Source organism: Lethenteron reissneri, chromosome 18 (assembly GCF_015708825.2).
Source record: "Lethenteron reissneri isolate LAM-NWPU_2019-01 chromosome 18, ASM1570882v1, whole genome shotgun sequence".
NCBI classification, from domain to species: domain Eukaryota; kingdom Metazoa; phylum Chordata; class Hyperoartia; order Petromyzontiformes; family Petromyzontidae; genus Lethenteron; species Lethenteron reissneri.
Genome location: NC_083796.1, coordinates 10,148,694 through 10,168,928, shown reverse-complemented (window position 1 = coordinate 10,168,928; position 20,235 = coordinate 10,148,694). Strand labels below are relative to the sequence as shown.

The window sequence follows — 20,235 nt, the reverse complement described above, 5'->3', positions numbered from 1 at the left end:
TTTAAATCTTAACTCTCACTGACATGTGCACTGTTTTCACACGTAACCTTGTTCTTCCGCTGCATGTTTTACGGCACAAAATCAACAACAAGATGTTGCTGATGACGACGATGATAACGGTGACTTGCATGACAATAAAAAGCATCAAGCAGATACCCTTGATTGCAAAAATACAGCAGTGTAACGCAGCTGCTCAAATCCATAAAGACAGATGCACAAGGTGACTTTAGTCCGGAAACAAGAAAAAAAGACATGCTGCGGAGCAGACAATGGTACAGATGGCTAGATTTTGTTAAGATCCGTTTGAGGAAACGAGATTCACCTTGAAATAACCTTGAAAATAACGGAAGAACAGCCGATGGGAATTGATTTTAAAAGACGTGTTCAAGAGTGGCCTCTAATTCATAAGTACGATTAAACATAAGGGTAGACATTCCAACCGTTGTGCAGAGTTGCCGTTGTGAAATGTAACCATTTATGTGACGAAAAATATATTTGATATTTGGAAAATGTATAGACGCCATTCAGAAGCATTCCCACTTCTCCAGATGATTTGTTTCGGTTTATTGAAACGAAAGAAAAGTTAAGCGCAGGACAGCAACGTTTGCCACGTTAGAGTTGTCGAATAACACGTCTTGAATTGTTGATTCGTACACACACTTACGGAAAGATATACTGTACTCTAAAAATATAAGGACTCCGTGTACGATTTACGTTTCAGAATATTCTAAAGTGTTCGCCAGCTCTATTTATATAACTGTCGTAAATTGTGAAAGGTTCGTGGAGATATGGGGGTTTTGTGATTAAATAAAATTGTGTATATGGTTATAAAGGCAAATTGACACAACAGACAGACAGAGTCATGCAAGTTAAAAAAAAAAGAACATAAACCTGGCTCCCGGCAGGGCTCAGTTAAATTCTTGTGCGTTTGGTCTGCCTTGGGCATAGACGAAGCGATGGACGATAACATTACGAGGGGGTAAGGGGGGGATAAAGCGTTGCGCAGTTGCAAGGCAATTAACGGTCCAATGTTCAGTAAAGCTGCATTGATCCGTGCCATTATAATAGCGCCTCCAGGCTACAGGTCATCCTCGAAGTGGCTTTTGGCGAGCCATCGAACAAAGACGGCCACTGCATAGCGCGCTTTCTGCGGCCGTCTGGAACGTTCCTCCTCCCTTTGCAATCTGGATTATAAACTAATTTCTTTAGAACTGCTTTGGGTGTTAGGTTTGTTGTCCTTCCCCACACCTCTGATTATCACGGTTGGCGAAAAAAGTTCAATATACACGCATACAGAAGATGGCCATTTCAGCCAGCACAGCGGGGCAAGGTTGGGTGTGTGTGTTGCTTTTTTTTTGCTCGTGCCAACATTCCTGGACACAGCGGGAGATTGCTACCGATAGCACAGCGCATACAGTAGAAGAGGCAGCTGCTGGATTTAGCTGCAGTTTCAAATTACTGTTTAAACACATCGGCACCGATGTGTGCAGTGAAATCAAATGAAAAGCACACACAATAGCGTCGATGTAGAAGCACTGACGGTTGAGTTACGTGGCATTGGGGACCAGCATGCTATCTTCTCTATGTTCTTTCTTACAGGCGTTGACAGATCGGTTATCTCTACCATGTTTCAGCTTAACTGGCATTAGAAGCGTCTTCATCACTCTGTTCAGAAGGTCTCAAAATAGCTGTTCGAATTCGGTACAAGCAATTGGAAAGCTACTCTCTCACGCAAAATCACGGGTTTTTTTTAACGTTCTTAGAAGCATGAAAGTGGAATACCATGCTTTAGCCACAATTGATGATGAGTCCAAGTGCAGTTTCTAAATTAAAATGAAACCGTGCTGCTTCGCGATGTTTCACATAAAATAAAGCAAGTTGTGATGCAGTTTCCTATTTTCCTAATACAACATATTTGTATCTATTAATACAGACTATAAGGTCACACTGCAATGAGTACACAATGCTAATACATCTTATATTTTACTTACTCTGATGCATTTAAACTAGTTTTATTTTCGATTAAAGCTTTCGTGACTGCAGGGATTCATCTTTTTTGTTCTTTCGGTAAAGTCACGTAGAAGGGAAATAATAAAATAATAAAAATAAAACATAATAAAATAATTCTCACGACGTTTCGGCCACAACGCAAGCAGCCGTCCTCAGGTGAAGAACAGGTCTGTCGGGAAGACAGCGTCTGACAGCGTCTGAATGGACGGCTGCTTGCGTTGTGGCCGAAACGTCGTGAGAATTATTTTATTATGTTTTATTTTTATTATTTTATTATTTCCCTTCTACGTAGTTTTATTCTGTATTCAATTAATTCCAATTGTGCCGTCAGCATCACGCCATCAGAAGCGGAATCCATTGGGTAATCTCAAAACGCCACAATGTGTTAAAGAACGGCTGTGAAAAAGCGATTTTTCAAATGACTTCTCCAAAATAATCCTGCAAGTTGCCCTTTTTAAAATCCTTTACAGAGTGAGAGACGCACTTTTCCCCATCTTCTTTTTGGAAGAGGACTTTTCCCATAAGGTCTGCCAAGAGAAGGTCTGTCGCATGACTGTCAAAACCAAGATTTGAAGCTTTCGTGACTCCAAGGATTCATACTCTTAGTTCTTTCGGTAAAGTCACGTAGGTAAAAAATGAAATTAAAGTTAATAATAATAATAATAAATCACGACGTTTCGGAGGCAACACAAGTCTCCGTCATCAGGTGGGACCGTCACAGCCAGATTTGCTGTATCAAAACCAAATTTAACATTATGGCTTTTTGTGCCATCACTGGCGACCAGGCTGAGATCATTATTCAGCAAAACGTTAAAACGAACAACAGCTGAAGAAAGGGCAGGCTGATTGAACTTCAGGGGCTGATGGAAACCATGTTATGCTACTGACTTGGCACCGTTATTTCTGTGGTTCCAGGTCCTGCCGGTGGTAAAGTGAAACATGCACGTCTCCGTTTGGGCTCAGGCTGGGTATTATTTGAAGCATTTCTAACGGTCACGGACACAACACATTGACCGCACTCGGCACGGAGTGCGGGATAAGGCGACAGAGGCCACGTGGGCATTGTCAGCTGACTCAGCAGAGGGACCATAATCTTTCACAGCTGCTAAAACAAATCAATTGATCAGAGAGTAGATAGTAGCTGAATGTATTCCTGTTGTAGCTCAATAACAAAAAAAACTGATTGATTAACACAATGACTCACTCAGTGCAGTGAATGGGAGTTCATAATGATGATTATACATTTTTTAAAGAGCATTAAAAAAACTATGATTAAAATGTTAAGCGTTATATTTCGGTGCAAGCACTTGATGACTCTTAGTTATGATAAATAAGAGGGGATTGATCTTTAAGCTGTCTCACGTATGGCGATTCGTTCAAATTGTGACCAAATTGTGGGTACTTGTATTAAAGAGGGCACACTTTTGTATGGAGAAAACCACGCACAGTTTCAACTTGACATTGTCTCAAGTGACCCACTTGCTCAAGTAGCTTACCAGTTTTACATGGTAGAATGGCAGACTAAGGATATTGTTACGAAGCAGATTAATTTAATTAATAGTTTTGAGGGTTACAACAATCTTTAAATCAAGAAACGAAAATATTTTCAGGTTGACTTTTCATTTCATAATGGCTACTTCTGGAGTTTTAAACGATCATAAATCAACGTTTGCTTAATTAGAGATAATGATACCTTCCGGCAAAAATAGAAATTAAAATATGCCTCATTCCTCCTTGGCAAGTTTGGGCGAAAAGTGTGGTTTCGCAGACAGGCAACATCAATGCAGAGCAACCAAATATCCATTTAATGCCTTCCCCTTCTGAGACGTCTGCAAGTTGCAGAGTGGGTCCCGTTCACCGCTGAATCTCGAAATGAGAAAGATGTGAGTGTTCATTTTGTTCAGAGTGGCATAGCGCCGTTGTTTGTAAAGACATTGTACTCACCGCAGAGAACTGCAGCGACACGACCGCACTCTATGATAGCTGGTGACAAACTGGGCCACACGTGCTCCCCGCATGGCCTTGTGGGAGCCTCGGTAACTGATGAAGTTATTTTATTTTAAAAATTTCTTCCAGTTGCAATGGGAAAGGGTTAAAACACTCACCATGCACCCCGACATCATGCATTGGCAGACATTTCCAAGAGCACTCTCTTTCGGAGGCAGAATAGCGTGATGACTAATGACATGCAGTGTATACGAAGCAGACAGACAGCCTCATGGGCACGGGCATGCTTGCAACTGAGCCAGTATGATCGCAAAAAGCTGCATTGTTTCATTTGATTGAACAATAAAGTTTCTGCATTGTAATTCATTGGGGGTGGAGTGGTGGCACAGTGGTTATCACACTGAATTTAGAACCCAGCGACCTGAATTTAAATTCCTGGCCACGACTAACAGCAGTAGCGAGTGATCTCCACCCAGTCCTCGCCCCCTACTCAAATTTCATGAAGCCAGCGTGGTCAAGCAACCTCATGACCTACGCAACGTGTGCAGGCCTTCATCCAGCAGTGGATTGACAATGCAGCCGTAAATTAATTTGTTATCGTTGGCAAAAGCACGTCGTCGCGTGCCGGTGTCACGACCCAAATATGACATCCAATCGCTGTTATGAGGAAAAATAACACCGCAGTAATCATGGTGTCTGCGTTACCAATGTTGGTCCTCAGTAAATAAACAATACGTCTTAATGGTATCTCAGTTCTGGGCGCGCATGCACTTTTCTGTATCGAGCTCCATAAGTCACGGTCCAATAAAAGCGTGGAATTTAAAAAGAAAAGTGAATGATTGCACAAAAGCCATCGGCCAAAACAGTGCGACAACAGGCCATGCCGAAAGCATGCAACGCCTTCAAAGCAGGGGAGGCCGGTTTAATGAACATGAAAATGGAGTGAAAATGGGGTAAAAGTGGCGTAACCTACCACGAGAGAAATAGGCCGTTTCCAGGACAGCACACCGATTAGGCCCGATAGCAGCACCTGTGAAATTAAAATAAGACGCGCCATTTAGCAAGTTGAGTACCTCCACAGCCAGCAGATTATAGCAAGCACAGTCAATTTCCGCCGAAATCTGGGCAAAGAGGATACTCGCAGTGTGTTTACCATGTCTGTAAGGAATCATAGACAGCCCTGCGAGAGCCTGCACTCGTGAATCACAGGATGTTCTTTCTCAAATAACTAGAATGATTCCCTTTTGCCGTGATATATATTTAATCCGCACATCTTCAACGTGAACGTGTAATGCGCATCCACAAAGGGAGAATGATCTTACACACTGGAACGTGACCCCTATAATTTCACGCAACTTAAACCGTAAAGCATCCGGTTTGACTTCAAACTATATTTTTGCGAGCCTAATCAGCAGCTATGTCTGACCATTCATGCATAATGTGAAATGATCACTCTCAAATTATCTTGTAAAATGCAACACGTTTCATCTTCCAATCTGCCATGTCCACTTTTACTTAATTGGACGTTCAATGTATGTATTTGTGTACATGTGTCAAAAGCAGTGATACATATACCGTTTCCATTCACAACACATACATTAGACGATGTAATGGTGAACACTGTCGCGTTAAAATCACAAATGCATCTTGTTTCTGAACCAAAGTAAAACCCCCCGCCCACCTCCTACGCATTTCACAAATAGTACTAATCGCATATCTGCATTTCCCATAAATATGCTAAATTCCTCTTGATATGCAAATTCTTTTGTCAAGGCGCTCTTCCCCTTCCAACCCAGCTTAAGTAGACGCTCCAAGCGTGGTGGTGTTTCATTCAGACGCTGTCTCCCCGACAGACCTGGTCTTCGCCTGAGGACGACTGCTTGCGTTGTGGCCGAAACGTCGTGAGAATTATTTTATTATGTTTTATTTTAATTATTTTATTATTTCCCTTCTACGTGACTTTACCGAAAGAACCAAGAAGACAAAGTAAAACATATATAGAATAATTAATTTTCAACCCACAGTCATTCCCTCTGCCTTCCAGCCATGGGGGATGTTTGACATAACAAAAGGCTCAGTCCCATTTACACGCACCTTTACATCATCCGCACCTAGTTTACACAACAAAGGCTCATTCCTAACAGCGTGCTTCAGCCGCATCGAACCTCACAAAAATAATATTCAGGGCCTACCTTGGCTCCTCCCACCCTTAACCAGTATATATACAAGGACTGTTTCTTGGAATTTATCACACTTGATTCAGCAATCGTGCTGTGACGGTTCCTCCTGAAGACGGAAGCTTGTGTTTCCTCCGGAACGTCGTGATTTTTATTTTATTTTTTATTTAACTTTTATTAACTTCAATTTTTCACCTACGTGACTTTACCGAAAAAACCTAAGAATATGACCATACCTCACCATGCTGGCCAGTTCACATTCGTGAAAGTGGGTGTCTACGATTGGTCCAGACAAAACTCGCCACAAACGTTAGTTGTGGTCATGAATCGAACTCATGTCGCCAAGTTCAAAAGACAGCCGTGATAACATCCACTCCATAATTATTCAACACATTAAATGTACTCGAGGATTCAACATCAAATGAATACATTGTTTCATGGTACGTTTGACCTAAAATGCAATCACTTTTTGGACGAGGCAAAGTGACATTTGTGTCCAATGTGACAAAAAAATATAACGTGTCTTCTTACAGAAGGCCATTTGGGAAAAAAATATTGTAACAATCCATCTTTGACTTCTCTATCACCCACTCCCATTTTTTTTATTTCAACAGCAATTCTATTTGAAAGCAAATCGGGCGCAATTTTCAGATTTCATAACGTTACCCTCTATAATTGTACAGAGCCGCATGAAACATCGCCACCGCCTCCCAAGGCCCCTACCCCCAAGTCTGCAATGACAATGGATATAACTGGGGTCAACCGCAGTTACAGAGGTGCTGCCCGCCGATGAAAACCCACACTCTGCGGCTCACAATGCACTGCCAGCACTGGCACCGGTCCCTGGAGTGAAATGCAGTGATCGATGTGGCGAATGAGTGCCCTGTCAGGGTGACAATGCAGCCCAGGCGCCATCCGTCACGCTCTGTCAAACATCCCCATCCATTCCCCAAATCCGTTTTTCTTAGATGCTGATCCTATTAGTGATTGGCTTCCAATCACTAATGTCAAATCTCTAAAGGGCGTTTTAGGTAAGACTGCCTCGCCCGTGAGTATGGCAAGTCATGTGCACACTGGCCAACCAAATGGGCAAAAAAAACTCCCTCAAAGCAGAGCATACGAATGGCAGCCCTGTCATCTGACGGCAATGATTTACTTGCATAAGCCTCCCTGTGCATGACTCACCAGTTATTCAAGCATTTGGCACGTTCACACTAATAACAAACAAACGGGGCTTTTCGATTTAAAACTTTCGTGACTGCAGGGATTCATCTTCTTGGTTCTTTCGGAAAAGTCACGTAGAATGGAAATAATAAAATAATAAAAATGAAACATAATAAAGTCATTCTCACAACGTTTCGGCCACAACGCAAGCAGCCGTCCTCAGGTGAAGAACAGGCCTGTCGGAAAGACAGAGTCTGTCGGGAAACAGGTCTGTCGGGAAGACAGTCTGTCGGGAAACAGGTCTGTCGGGAAGACAGACCTGTTTCCCGACAGACCTGTTCTTCACCTGAGGACGGCTGCTTGCGTTGTGGCCGAAACGTCGTGAGAATGACTTTATAATGTTTTATTTTTTTTATTTAATTATTACCATTCTATGTGACTTTACCAAAAGAACCAAGAAGATGAAACGGGGCTTTATGCAACGGTTACAAATAGATACAGAGATAGACACAAAGAGTAAAATTTTTTAATTATGGCATACTGTACATGAATCCATAACATTACGAGATTTGGATGAAAAACCATACGATTACTGAAATTGCATTACTTCTACATGAATAAAATGCTCTGGTGTTAAACCATCATGTAAGAATGCTGTAGATATTAATTCTGAAAACCCAGGGGCAGATCAGAGCCACTGTGCGATGCTGGTGGCAAAAACGTGGAAAAATATTCATGGAGGTATAATGATACCTAATATATACGCAGTCAGCTTCCACCTATTAATAGACTGATCATGGAGACACGAACCAAGCGGAGCGTGAAACATTACATTGAGTTACATTTTAAATTATCCCAATCAGTGAACAATATTTTAGAAAAAATATAATACCAATAACAATAAAAAAGAAACGCACCGTAGCAGATGTCATCATTTTTTAAAGTGTGAGTGTTTTGTAATTTTCATGAAAAGAACAGCATGTATTATTGTCTGCAATAAATATGATATTATTGATCCACAAGCCGTAACGTACATTTAATCCAGCTGTGTAAAAACATTAACAAAAATAATTGGGCTTCCACAGAGGATCTTCCACCCGCGTGGTGAAGTATGGTCGAACAACGTCATAATCCGAGATTTTGGGGGAACCCTTCATCCAACATTCGACTGATAAAGGCCTGTGCATTATAATTGTAACCGTAATACAGTATTAAAGTGTTGTTGCCTCACAAACTTTTAAAGAAACCGTATTATATCAAAGTTTCGATTTAAAGCTTTCGTGACTGCAGGGATTCATCTTCTTGGATCTTTCGGTAAAGTCACGTAGAAGGGAGGTAATAAAATAATAAAACATAATAATGTCTTCCCAACAGACCTGGTCTTCACCTGAGGACGGCTGCTTGCGTTGTGGCCCAAACGTCGTGAGAATAATTTTATTATGTTTTATTTTTATTGTTTTATTACCTCCCTTCTACGTGACTTTACCGAAAGAACCAAGAAGATATATCAAAGTTGTTGTTTTTTTCATCTCGCGTAAAACGAATGTTTTCTTTTATTAAACTTACAAACGTGCGTTGTTGCCTCCATCCCAATTTCACAAGCGCACTAAATTGAATCACCTCGAACGGATTCTCTCTTTAAAGTAACAATCTATATAGCCCTTTGTCCACCCACTTTTGTATGAAGGTCTCCCCCCCCACCCCTCCATGGTGTACCGGTCATGTGGGGGGGGGGGGGGTGGTTATTTTGCTTCATCAAGCTGGTCAGTGGAGGTTGGTGAAGAGGGAACGAAGACATGTTCCGATATCTCTCGCCACTCACTTGAGCCTTGGCCAAGCGTCGAACTCAGGTTGCGACCATCTTCACAGTGCGGTAGGTGAACCAATACACCACCGTACAACCCCCCCCCCCCCACATTGATAATTAATTCACGCAGGATGTGAACACAATCACAGGTCTGGTTTGAAAAGTATAATTAAATATACAGGAAATACCCTCCCCAACTGTAATCCTTACAAAATGCAATCAACGTTGCCTAATTCCTCACCAGCGGTGTTTATCAAAAGGTCACTGCTGAAACAGCAGCACTCTGGCATTCCCACCGTTGTGGTGTTGTGAAACCCAGTGTCTGCCGCTGGGCTGTGTATGTGGGGGCTGGCTACGGGTTTTTTATGAGCCCTCCATGGGAAGCACAGTGTAGGCTGTCCTAAGCCACCTTCAGAGGCTGTTCACACCATTTTTTTTTCGCTTTAACAACTAACCAAAAATGTAAATAACAAACAAAAAAATAATCAAGCTATGTTATATTTTCCCCATTTAGTGAAGTTGGGAGAAATTATACCAGCTCGTGGCCACACTGTGGATTAATGTTATTCCACCCCTGGTCTCGTCGGGGTATGTATTTCCATACTTTATTTTTGCATTGCTTTGTAAAATGTATATGAGGGCAGAATTTGGTAGTAGAACATCCTTAACATTATTCAGTTATGTAGTATTAGCAGTCCACACGTCTTTTAACGTGTCCCTCCCTCCCTGTATTATGTATGAATGAAAGTGATCTGAAACAACATTTATATTTCAAAAGTATAACCTGCCTTCGAACGATCACAGTTTCAGCAACATTTTAATACCATATCAGAAAAAAGGAATTCTGCCTGGATTCCTGCCTGCCTGGTACGTGTTCGAGTGTACACGTGGCGTTGGTGACGTCGTCACCACGCACATCTGCACTCTGACGTCACCCTAGGCGAGCCCTCACCCCCATCTTCTACCCCGGCCGTGTATTCATTATATTCGACAAAAGTTTCGCTGCTAATTTTTCTAATTTAAATTATTCTAGGTACGGCTCAGAAATTTCAAAGGAAACACCCCCCGAATGAATATATTTATTTTCTCAAATACCACTGTGTTTGCACCCTGTGTTTTTTCTATCAGGAAGCAATGCTGATTTTCAGTGCACAACATTTCCTTTATAATTACATGATTTGCATTACTTACGCCTGGGTTGGAAAGTCTGCATCAAATTTACATTACAAAAGTTAGGTGAAAAAAATATGTTCATAGTTTACAAAGGAAAACATTTCATATGTCAGATCCCATACATTTCAGCCCATTGTTGCAATATCATGCATTTTTAAAATTCCCATTTGGTCTTTATATGAAGTGGCCACTTGAAAAGCATTTGCTCCTGTGAGTTACAGACATACAGACCAGTGAGATAATGCTGATTTTATTAAATTTGCAAGCAAGAACTCGGGCCCAGCGGGATTCCTAACACAATATTCTTGCATCCACGCACTGCCCTCCGCCTATGAATTGACAGAACCCACGATGGGTCACGCGTTATGCAGCCCCATATGCCCAGGGGACCAGAATCTCAAGACTGAGTGTTTGGAGCACCATCGTGACAAAGGGAGAAGATGCCATCAGGCTGGGGCCTTGCCACAGATCTACCATCGCTGTGCCTTTTGACAGCCTGGCTAAATCGTATGCAATCTGAGCCTCATGTTGAGCCTCACAGGCAACTCATTCTAAGACGGTGAACTGCCTGCCATCACTGGGGTTTCCGCTTCGGAAGTGTGAGAAATTACCCCCCCCCCCCCCCCACTAACCCCCAAGCAAATAAAGCCCCGTTTGTCCTTTCTCATTGAATGTACCATATATTTTTCTTTTTACAATAATTTGTGTCGATGAGTGCCAAACCCTTATCCACCAATTGGTTTTTTTAACTGTTGCAGCCCACGTACATTAAATTACAAGGAACGTCACCGCTTGCCAATTGTGTTTATTTATATAAAATGTATTTATACAAATTGAGAAAGATGTGCGCATTCAACTGTGCCAAACACTCTTAAACTTCCAACATGAAAGTACTCATTAAAGAGACTAATTGACGTAAAACGAACACATTCAGTGTCAGCTACTGTTATCAGGTTTGCAAATGGAAGGAACATTTTAAAATATCTCGACAAAAGCCCTGCTTTTAGTATCAGAGTCGCAAAAACCACACAGGAATACTTGGGGGACAATGTACGAATCATTAAACAAGCAATGAAATGACAAGTGTTACATTTACAAATATTTTTTCTAAGTTGTGTATTCTTTACTTAACCAGGAGATTAAACAAACCCATCAAGACACATGAAATACATTTTGGTGCAAGTGCAACCTTGCATGATGAACAATGGAAGAACGCAATATTTTCAAAATATTTAAATTAAACAAATATAGGCTAAGGTTATATTAACACGGTAAAAATGTGAATACGGGTCAAGACAAATATTGCACTTGAAATTCTGAATGTCGAAAACAATCTATAACTTTTGGAAAAGGAAATTGCGGTGCAGTACATCGGTTACCGATTAATCTGTGCAGAAAGTGAGTTCATTTTCTCTGTCGAGAGCAAGATAGAGCCATAACACGTGATAAACACAACATCGTAAACCTCGTGGAGAAATTCTGTTCGGATCTTTGGAGCCCAACACGGGTGGCCACTGTGTAGGAGATGGAGTGATGCCATCAGCTCGTGCGCAAGCGTGAGATGCGGCATTGCAGGTCCACGAGAGACAATATCAACGTAGGGGATTTCATTCAGCAGCGGAGATGGCGTGGTGAATGACTCTCCGTCCTTCCTGCGTGACAGCAACAACAACGACATCAGAGTGAATTGTAACAAAACTATCCGAGCAAACCATTTCTAAATAGGGACGCTCTCCTAAATAAAGAACAAAAATATCGTTCCGAATCTCATAATATAACAAAGCCACAACATTAATTGTCCCTGTGTTATACAACTCACCGGCATAGGGCCGATAAGGATTGGTGTTGACCTGACTGCTAACGGGCAAATAATTACGCGTGCACAGATGACAATGCCAAATGAGTTATTCCAAGGGCGCAAATTCAGTTCATATGAAACCTCTAGGCTCGCCAGGATTGGCGCTGATTAAGCAAGAGAAGCATCTATTTCTTTGACGTAATGTACCCAAGGCAGACACACGTAATGTGCAAAAGCCCCATGTGCTAATTAGCATAAATGAGGATACTGTACGTATTCCATTACACGTCTTTCCTACGGGTATATTTAATGTCCAACAATATGCCGTGGACTCTGAATGGCCATTAAGTTTAAATGTGCGCAATGTTGGAGGAAATGGGACCGAGTCACTCATTTGTAGCAATATTAGATTTGCACTTGGACTCTTTTGAGGTTGGCGGATTATCATATTTGGCATGCGACAGCTCGAGTGCGACGTAGGATAATGTATCCTGCAAAAAATTTTACTTTGACGTTTCATTCTTGGGACTGATTTTTTCCGGTTGCAGAACAACTTCATGACAAGGTCGCACTCATTGCACACAATGTGCTTACAAACAACAACACCTTGTTGATCTCGTCAAGGATCATAAACCATCGCGCAAATTCCGGTCATCCTCGCAGAAGATTTTGGCTAACCATCGGACAAAGACGGTCACCGCATCGCGCGCTTTCAGATGCGCTTCTGCGGCCGTCTGGAACGCTCTTCCTTCCGGTATTAGGAAGCCACGAGCTATGCACTTTAATTCGAGATTGAAAACTCATTTATTTAGAACTGCTTTTTGTGTTTCGTTGATTGTGCTTCCCCCGCACCTCCGATGAACACGGTTGGCTACGTATGGTGCGAAAGAAGTTCACTTTCAAAATAATAACCAATCGTAACGAACAAAAATGTTTGTGAAATGCATCGTCGCATATCCAACTTGCTGGCGACTCAGGTGCAAGTGGATATGTGAAAGGGGTCCGATCGTGGGGAGCGGTAGTGCAGCGGTTAGCGCGCTACACTACGAACCCGGCGACCCGAGTTCGATTCCCGCTCACGGCCAACACCAGTGACGACTGTCTGAATCGGTCTTGGGCCTCTTCTAGGTCGACTCAGGCTCAAATGAGTACCTGGTGCAATGTGTAAACATCGCCACTGGGGAGACAAAGGTGGTCAGGCGTGGTGCTGGCCACCCACCCCCGGGGGCGAGGGGGGGGCGAAGGGGGGGGGGGCGCCTCCACAAAACCGGCCGTGACGTTGACGCAGTCAACTCGACGCAATATCGAGTGATGGTGGAAAATGCAGCACGACCTCCTTCCACTGCCTTGGGCAGCAAGCAGTACTCAAATTCTCAATGTCGTGGATTCACTCTTCACACACACCGGTGGGCTGAAGAAGTAACTAATTGGCGTTTTGTTAACGTGACACATTTTTTCCAATGCATGTGTTCCACACACTTTGACAAACTCGGCGAACAGACACCTTCCAAGCTGGCACAATTTACACGTGGCTTTTTAAATTCGGAATAATATCTACTCGAAAAGCATTGATTGCCATATAAGTGCCTTCAAGTGCCTTTGATTATGCTTTTGTAGCACGTGGGCGTGCACCATTTGGGAATTACTGGCAGCAAAGTTTGCCGTCTGTTTAGTGGAGCTCGAGTGACTTGTGAAGAAGAGCCCTCGGTGAAACCCACTCAATTCCAAACATTACTTTTGAAATGATCACATTACGCTTTCAATTCCCGAGCACTTCGTGCCAGAAGGCTGAGTTCCATGAATACGGCTGTTTGTAATGTCTAAAAAAAAACGATAATTACATGTAAGCACTCATTGGTGAAGCACAAATATTTACTGTTGGGGTAGCGCAATTTTTACATTATTAACCGACTCGTCCCAAAGTTTTATTTTGGTTGCGACCTTTAAATACCAAGTCAATGTTTTATGACCAACGCATTTCATGGCAATATATTTTATGGCGAAATATTATATGTAGAGCATGCTGCCACAGTGCAATGACCAGCACCCAACTTGCAATCTCCCAGAGGAAACCCGATTCGATCTCCAGGTGTGAAAGTTGAACATTCATTAAATCCTCCCCCTGCCTTGGTCGCCCAGCAGTGTGAAAGGGGACACCACAGCGAGCCGATTGATGAGTCGCGTGTGGTGGTGGGGGCAAAGTGGTGGGTACGCTCACCTCTTGAAACGTGTCTGGCTGGCATGGAAGGGGAGGCAAAAGTACCCTCTGGGTGGGGCTCCAGTAGAGAGAGCCTTCTAATAGCAGTGGCAGTGAGCAAGACATTACAGGGCAGCACCTTTGTCTTATTTTTTTTTACTTTGCTTTAACGCACAGAGCAATACAAATAGCACCATCGAAAAAAAGTACAACCAAACTGATGGGATTTCGATTTAAAGCTTTCGTGACTGCAGGGATTCATCTTCTTGGTTCTTTCGGTATAGTTACGTAGAAGGGAAATAATAAAATAATAAAAATCAAACATCATTATTATTTCCCTTCTACGTGACTTTACCGAAAGAACCAAGAAGAAAAAAACGATGGGGTTTGTCGCTTATATGAAATATAAGCGGATGGCACTTCAGCAACCAATTCATGCCATGGAACGCAAATGGCGACGGGGCCTGGTCCTGCCGAGGCTGCCGGAGCCATCTCAGCGGTTCGCTGGAGCTGAGCTTTCCTTCATTACAGCTACGCCCTGTGGTTCTTCTTAACCTGGGGGTGCGAGATGCCCTTTCTGGGGGGGTGCGAGACATGGCCAGATTTTTTTAGAAGGTAAATCGTCCTAAACACAAATTCAGCACGGGCACGTAAGTACAACTACTTTTTTCATCAAACCAATGTGTGTATTCAAATTGTCCATGTTTTTTTGAAAATTGAGAATCAGAGGGGTGCAAAGCTGCAGCAATGGTTAAGAACCACTGATCTATAGGAACTTAATACATCCTCTTCTTGGTTCTTTCGGTAAAGTCACGTAGAAGGGAAATAATAAAATAATAAAATTAAAGCATTATGCTTTTATTTTTTTATTATTTCCCTTCTACGTGACTTTACCGAAAGAACCAAGAAGATGAATCCCTGCAGTCGCGAAAGCTTTAAATCGACAATTAATACCTCCTGTTTTATTGCCAAAAAGGGTAAAGCCTATTATCATTCCTTATTTTAGCATTTTGATACTGGCAAAAAGGTCACATATATATGACTGATTAACCCGAGCTTTGATACTTGTGTAGCGACGTTCAAGTTCAAGTTCATTTATTAGGTATAGCCCTGTGAGCCATTCGGCTCTTTAATCGGGTGCAACCGCAACAAACAAAAAACAAAAACATGAACAAATAACATCTTAAAGTGAATATGTGACTAAGTGCAAACAGAGGCCACGCCCAGGAGCATCAAGGGGCGTGTTCTGGGCGTGTCCTGGGCTCGTCTGTGGACTCAAGCCTGGGTCCCGCGTCTCGTCGTCTCCGGGTCTTCGTCTCGAGCTAACTCGCTACTCGCGTAGTGAGCCACATCACCTACTAGAGAACCCGAGTTACGTTCAGTGTTACCCGCTGGGGAAGTTGTTAAATACAAGTGTTGCTTCCCAGTCCAGAGTGTGTGCCTCCGTGTTGAACTCTACACTTGCATTGCCTTTGTGCTGTTCGTCTCTTGGTGTTCTCTGGTCTAACACTGGTGAGATAATGCCATGAAGAAGGATGTCTCTGGTGTAGGTCAATCAGTTTCAAAGACAATGCATATATTGTCAGAGAATTTTGTATGCACGTTCTGCCACAAGCATGTGTCTGTTTGGTGCTTGAACATCTTAACACACCTCCTGTTGTAATGCCAGAAAGGGTGACGCCTATTCTGGTTCGATCATTGCCCCTGAAACTCGTTGACACTGAGCCCCGCATTTGCATTGTGGCTCTGAGTTCAGCCTTGTTGGGCCCCAGGTCGAGTCCCAGTGCTGGTGGTACATGTTGTTTACATCGTTTATTGTGAAAATTCGGTCACAGTTCCTATGATCACTGTTTCATTGCTTTTATGGCTTTATTTTGGTGATTTTTGAAAAGTTTTTCGGTTTGGCCATGTTTGTTATAGTACAGAGTTAGACTGATGGCCTTAATCTAAGTTGTCTTGTGGTTGTTGTTTTACTTGCATTCCACTGGGATTTTTGCACACAGCGTTGGTGTACGGTGTTTTTTCTGCAATATTTTGCTGTCTTTTCTTGGATTTTCTGTTTGCACATAGTCACTTTAAGATGTTTTCTTGGTCATGCTTTTGTTTGTTTGTTGCGGTTGCACCCGATTCAAGAGCCGAATGGCTCACAGGGCTATACCTAATAAATGAAACTTGAAACTCTCTCTCGTTCTCCTCTCTCTCCAATGACTCCACTAGCTGCGCCCCCCCCCCCCCAATCATCCTCATTTCTCTTTCTCACCGAATACAAGGTATATTAAGATGCAGTCACGTGTACATGATATAAATTTAAATTGTTTGTTGTTTACACTGGCTGAAGGAAAAGGGATGGCAGTCCACATTTCACTCCACCACGAGTAACCTGCAGACTGCGCTGCAACGCGCTCATTTCCCACACTCTGTAGAGAGACGCAAGGACGGATTGTGAGAACTGCCTAAAGTTTATCTTGTGTTCACCAATGAAAAAACAAACCCTGGTGACCTCCAGGCTGCAAAGTCCAGCATGCCACGTTTCCAGACCAAGGGCTCTCATAAATTTCATACTGACAGCATGCTTCTTTGTGCATGCATATCGAGTTGTCTCCTTGGACCTATCTAACTATGCCAGTGTTACAGGAGGAGGCTATTGAAACTAACTTTAGCATACTCCTTTGGTGAAAAGAGTGGGGATTGCATGTGTTTATATTTTTGTAGAACGAAAGGAAGAGTGACTTCAAAAGTTGTATGCACCTTTGTCAAAGTGTCATTCAACAGGGAACTACGTTTATTATCAGGAATTACTACCGTTTAAATATATATTGGAATGAGAATATTTATTTTTTACTGGAGGAATCCATTTTTCGATTTAAAGCTTTCGTGACTGCAGGGATTCATCTTCTTGGTTCTTTCGGTAAAGTCACGTAGAAGGGAAGTAATAAAACAATAAAAATAAAACATAATAAAGTAAAATAATATAATATAATAATATAATAAAAAAAAATTATGTTTTATTTTTATTGGTTTATTACTTCCCTTCTACGTGACTTTACCGAAAGAACCAAGAAGATGGAGGAATCCAAAGAGCTATGAAGCTCATTTCCATCGATGTACAGTTGGGGTGGGTCAGCAAGTTACAATGTATTTGTTGCAATGTATCACAATATAATGTATTTGTATATTGCACACGTAGTAACTGATTATGTGTTTTCGTGCGAAATTTATATTAAGTAACGTATATTAAGTAACGCTAAAAGTAAATTAAAAATATATATCTGAAACTTATATCTTGGGCCTTATCCCTGGTATTCAATGACACTGACGTGATGTAGATGCTATCTAAATGTTAATAAGGAGCAATACAGCCTGGATCTTAGGGTACTTGACAGTTCAAGGTCAGCTGCATACAACCCAAGGAAGAGGTGGACGTATGCAAACATGGATGCAAGTGTCGAACTAAAAGGCCACTTAATGAGGCACCCACACTTTTCCACTCGTAAACAAAAAATCCGAAGCAAGCTATTGATGGTACGCAAAGCTGAAGACACACAAAATAATTGGACAGATTCCACATGGAGAACTACATGCACAAATCCGTGCGATTAAAAGCTATCCTCGTAAAACAATTGCAAACGTTTGAACACGTAATCAATAATGCGTGTGTTGACTGCTTAAGTGCAATGGACTTCTTATGTGCAAAAAAACCCCCGTGTTTTGTACAACTGATTGTACCAAGAGGGAGAGAGCATTTTCTGACCTCAAACTCAAAGCGTTGTGAATTGTGAGGTCGTGACCTCGCTTGTGTACAGTGAAGCATTACATCTCCTGATGACATCTCACATTTTGAAATAACGCTAATGGTAACCCCCAGTGGCATCTCAATAATGTTACTCAACCGATAATTGCTTTTGAATTATATTTAGAATTATTCAACCACATATCTGGCACTGTCAAACCGGACCTTCACACAGTAATTAATTTGGGCATGCAGACACACAATTTATTATTTTTGCACAGGTATAACCCATTGGGTAATGAATGCTCATATTCGATGGGGACTTGGTTACAGAAACCTGGTTACAGCAACAACAAGAAAACGTGAATGTAACAATTATAAAAAGCACAACAAAAATAGGCTTTTTTTTCCCAAGGACACACTGCATTTAAGACATTACCCGCCTCACATTCTGAAACCTTGAACAATTCCAAGTACTCGTTCTGTGTTTCCAAGGAAAATTACAAAAAACATGAACTGAAAAATACCGCACCGGACAAATGTACGCTCACCACCACCACCATCAGTAGCGATGGCACTGATGGTGGTGGTGGTGGTGGTTAGGGCATTGTGCAATCAATCTAGTGACCACAGTTCAATTCCCAGCCACGGCTAACATCGACGGCGAGTTAGATCTGAGCTGGTCCTGCCCCCTTCCACCATCTGACAAACCTGAAAATTATTTATATATTACGATCAGATATATCTTAAGACTATATACATAAGATACATCTTAAGATAAGATTCATGGTCAAACTCCGTGACCAAGAGGCATGGGGGAGGTGTTCATCCAGAATTGGACTTACATTTTTTCTGTGAATCATTATTAATAATGCTCACCCTGTCGACTTAAAATAAATCAGGTGATGTTTTTGCTTATTGGGCAGCATAAACCATCACGCCAATTCTGGCCATCACCTCATCAGCTTTTGGCTAGCCATCGAACAAAGATGGTCACTGCATTGCACGCTTTCAGATGCGCTTTATTGGCCATCTGGAACGCTCTTCCCTATGGTATTAGGAAGCCACTGGAGCTATTCGGTTTTAAATCTATATTGAACTAATTTCTTTGGAACCTTTGTGTGTTCGTTTGTTGTCCTTTGCCCACACCTCCGATTGGCACGGTTGGCTACGTACGGTGCAAAAGAAGTCCAACATACATACATACATACAATAAAATATCAGTACACTGTCTTCCACTTTATTACACAATGTTGAGTAATGAAGTTTACTATTACTTTCACGAAAAAGACAATCTTTAACGTAAAAACATACAGTAATGACCTGAGTGTATGTGAATTAAGTGCTCAATACATGTGGATATCCTTTTTGAAAGATCACGAGTAAGTGCAATTTCATTAGTAGCGCCACACGGGAAGAACAGAGTAATTGGAAAAAATGTATTCTTTTATTTTGAAGCACTATATGGCAATGATAAGAATAACATGTGGCATTATATTCCAATACGTCAACCCCGGATGTATGAATGTCTGAATTTTCACGTGGCATAATTTGTCAGTGAAAAAAATACAACCACATTAATTGTATTTCACTCCTTTTACAATGCAGGGCAATTTCTCAAATCTTACCAAGCACTGTTCACAGAAGGGCAACCTTGCAAAGCAAAGATTGTACTAACGGACACAAATTTAAATAACATATTCACTGGTTTCAAAATGTAAATAATTGAGCCACATCATTTCCAAAATTAAGAAGCTGATGTGGTACAAATGAACATTGACAATTTCGATGAGATTTTGACTTCGTAAGTTTGTCAGATGTGTGTGCAAACTTCTATTCTAGAAATAATTGAATAATTACAAATGTGGCTCTTTGGAATACATTAAATTCATCGAAATATGTTAAGCCAATAAAATGTGTCAGTTGACCTCAGACCTTCAAGGAATACTAATGTATGGATGCATTATAATTAAGATAGATTACTATACGTTAATTAAGTTCATATTTTCATTACAACAAAGCATATTGCACTCCATTACGCAAGCATTTTTATTTTGCCTTAAACAGACGCTGCACTCCGCAGCAGTGAACCAAAGACATCGATACACGCAATTACATTCGCAGGGTAATTATCCACGGTTGTTGTTATTATTATAATCAAACACCGATGTTTATGTGCCAGCAAATGACCACCGTTGGCAAATCACAATGACAAAATGGTGAGAACGGTGG

General features: G+C 41.7%; 1 protein-coding gene across 5 annotated transcripts in view; it reads right to left on the bottom strand.

Moving 5' to 3' along the window:
- The window catches only part of LOC133343848 (protein ENTREP2-like), a 116,212-nt gene that overhangs the window by 44,172 nt on the left and 51,805 nt on the right, over positions 1–20,235 (bottom strand). For 4 of the 5 annotated variants that reach the window (XM_061553759.1, XM_061553760.1, XM_061553761.1 and 1 more), the window contains exon 2: positions 4,931–4,987. The exons of the other annotated variant lie outside the window; for it this stretch is intronic. In XM_061553759.1, the coding sequence (XP_061409743.1) occupies positions 4,931–4,987 (57 nt within the window). The remainder of the gene's footprint in view (positions 1–4,930; positions 4,988–20,235) is intronic. 5 annotated transcript variants of the gene reach the window in all.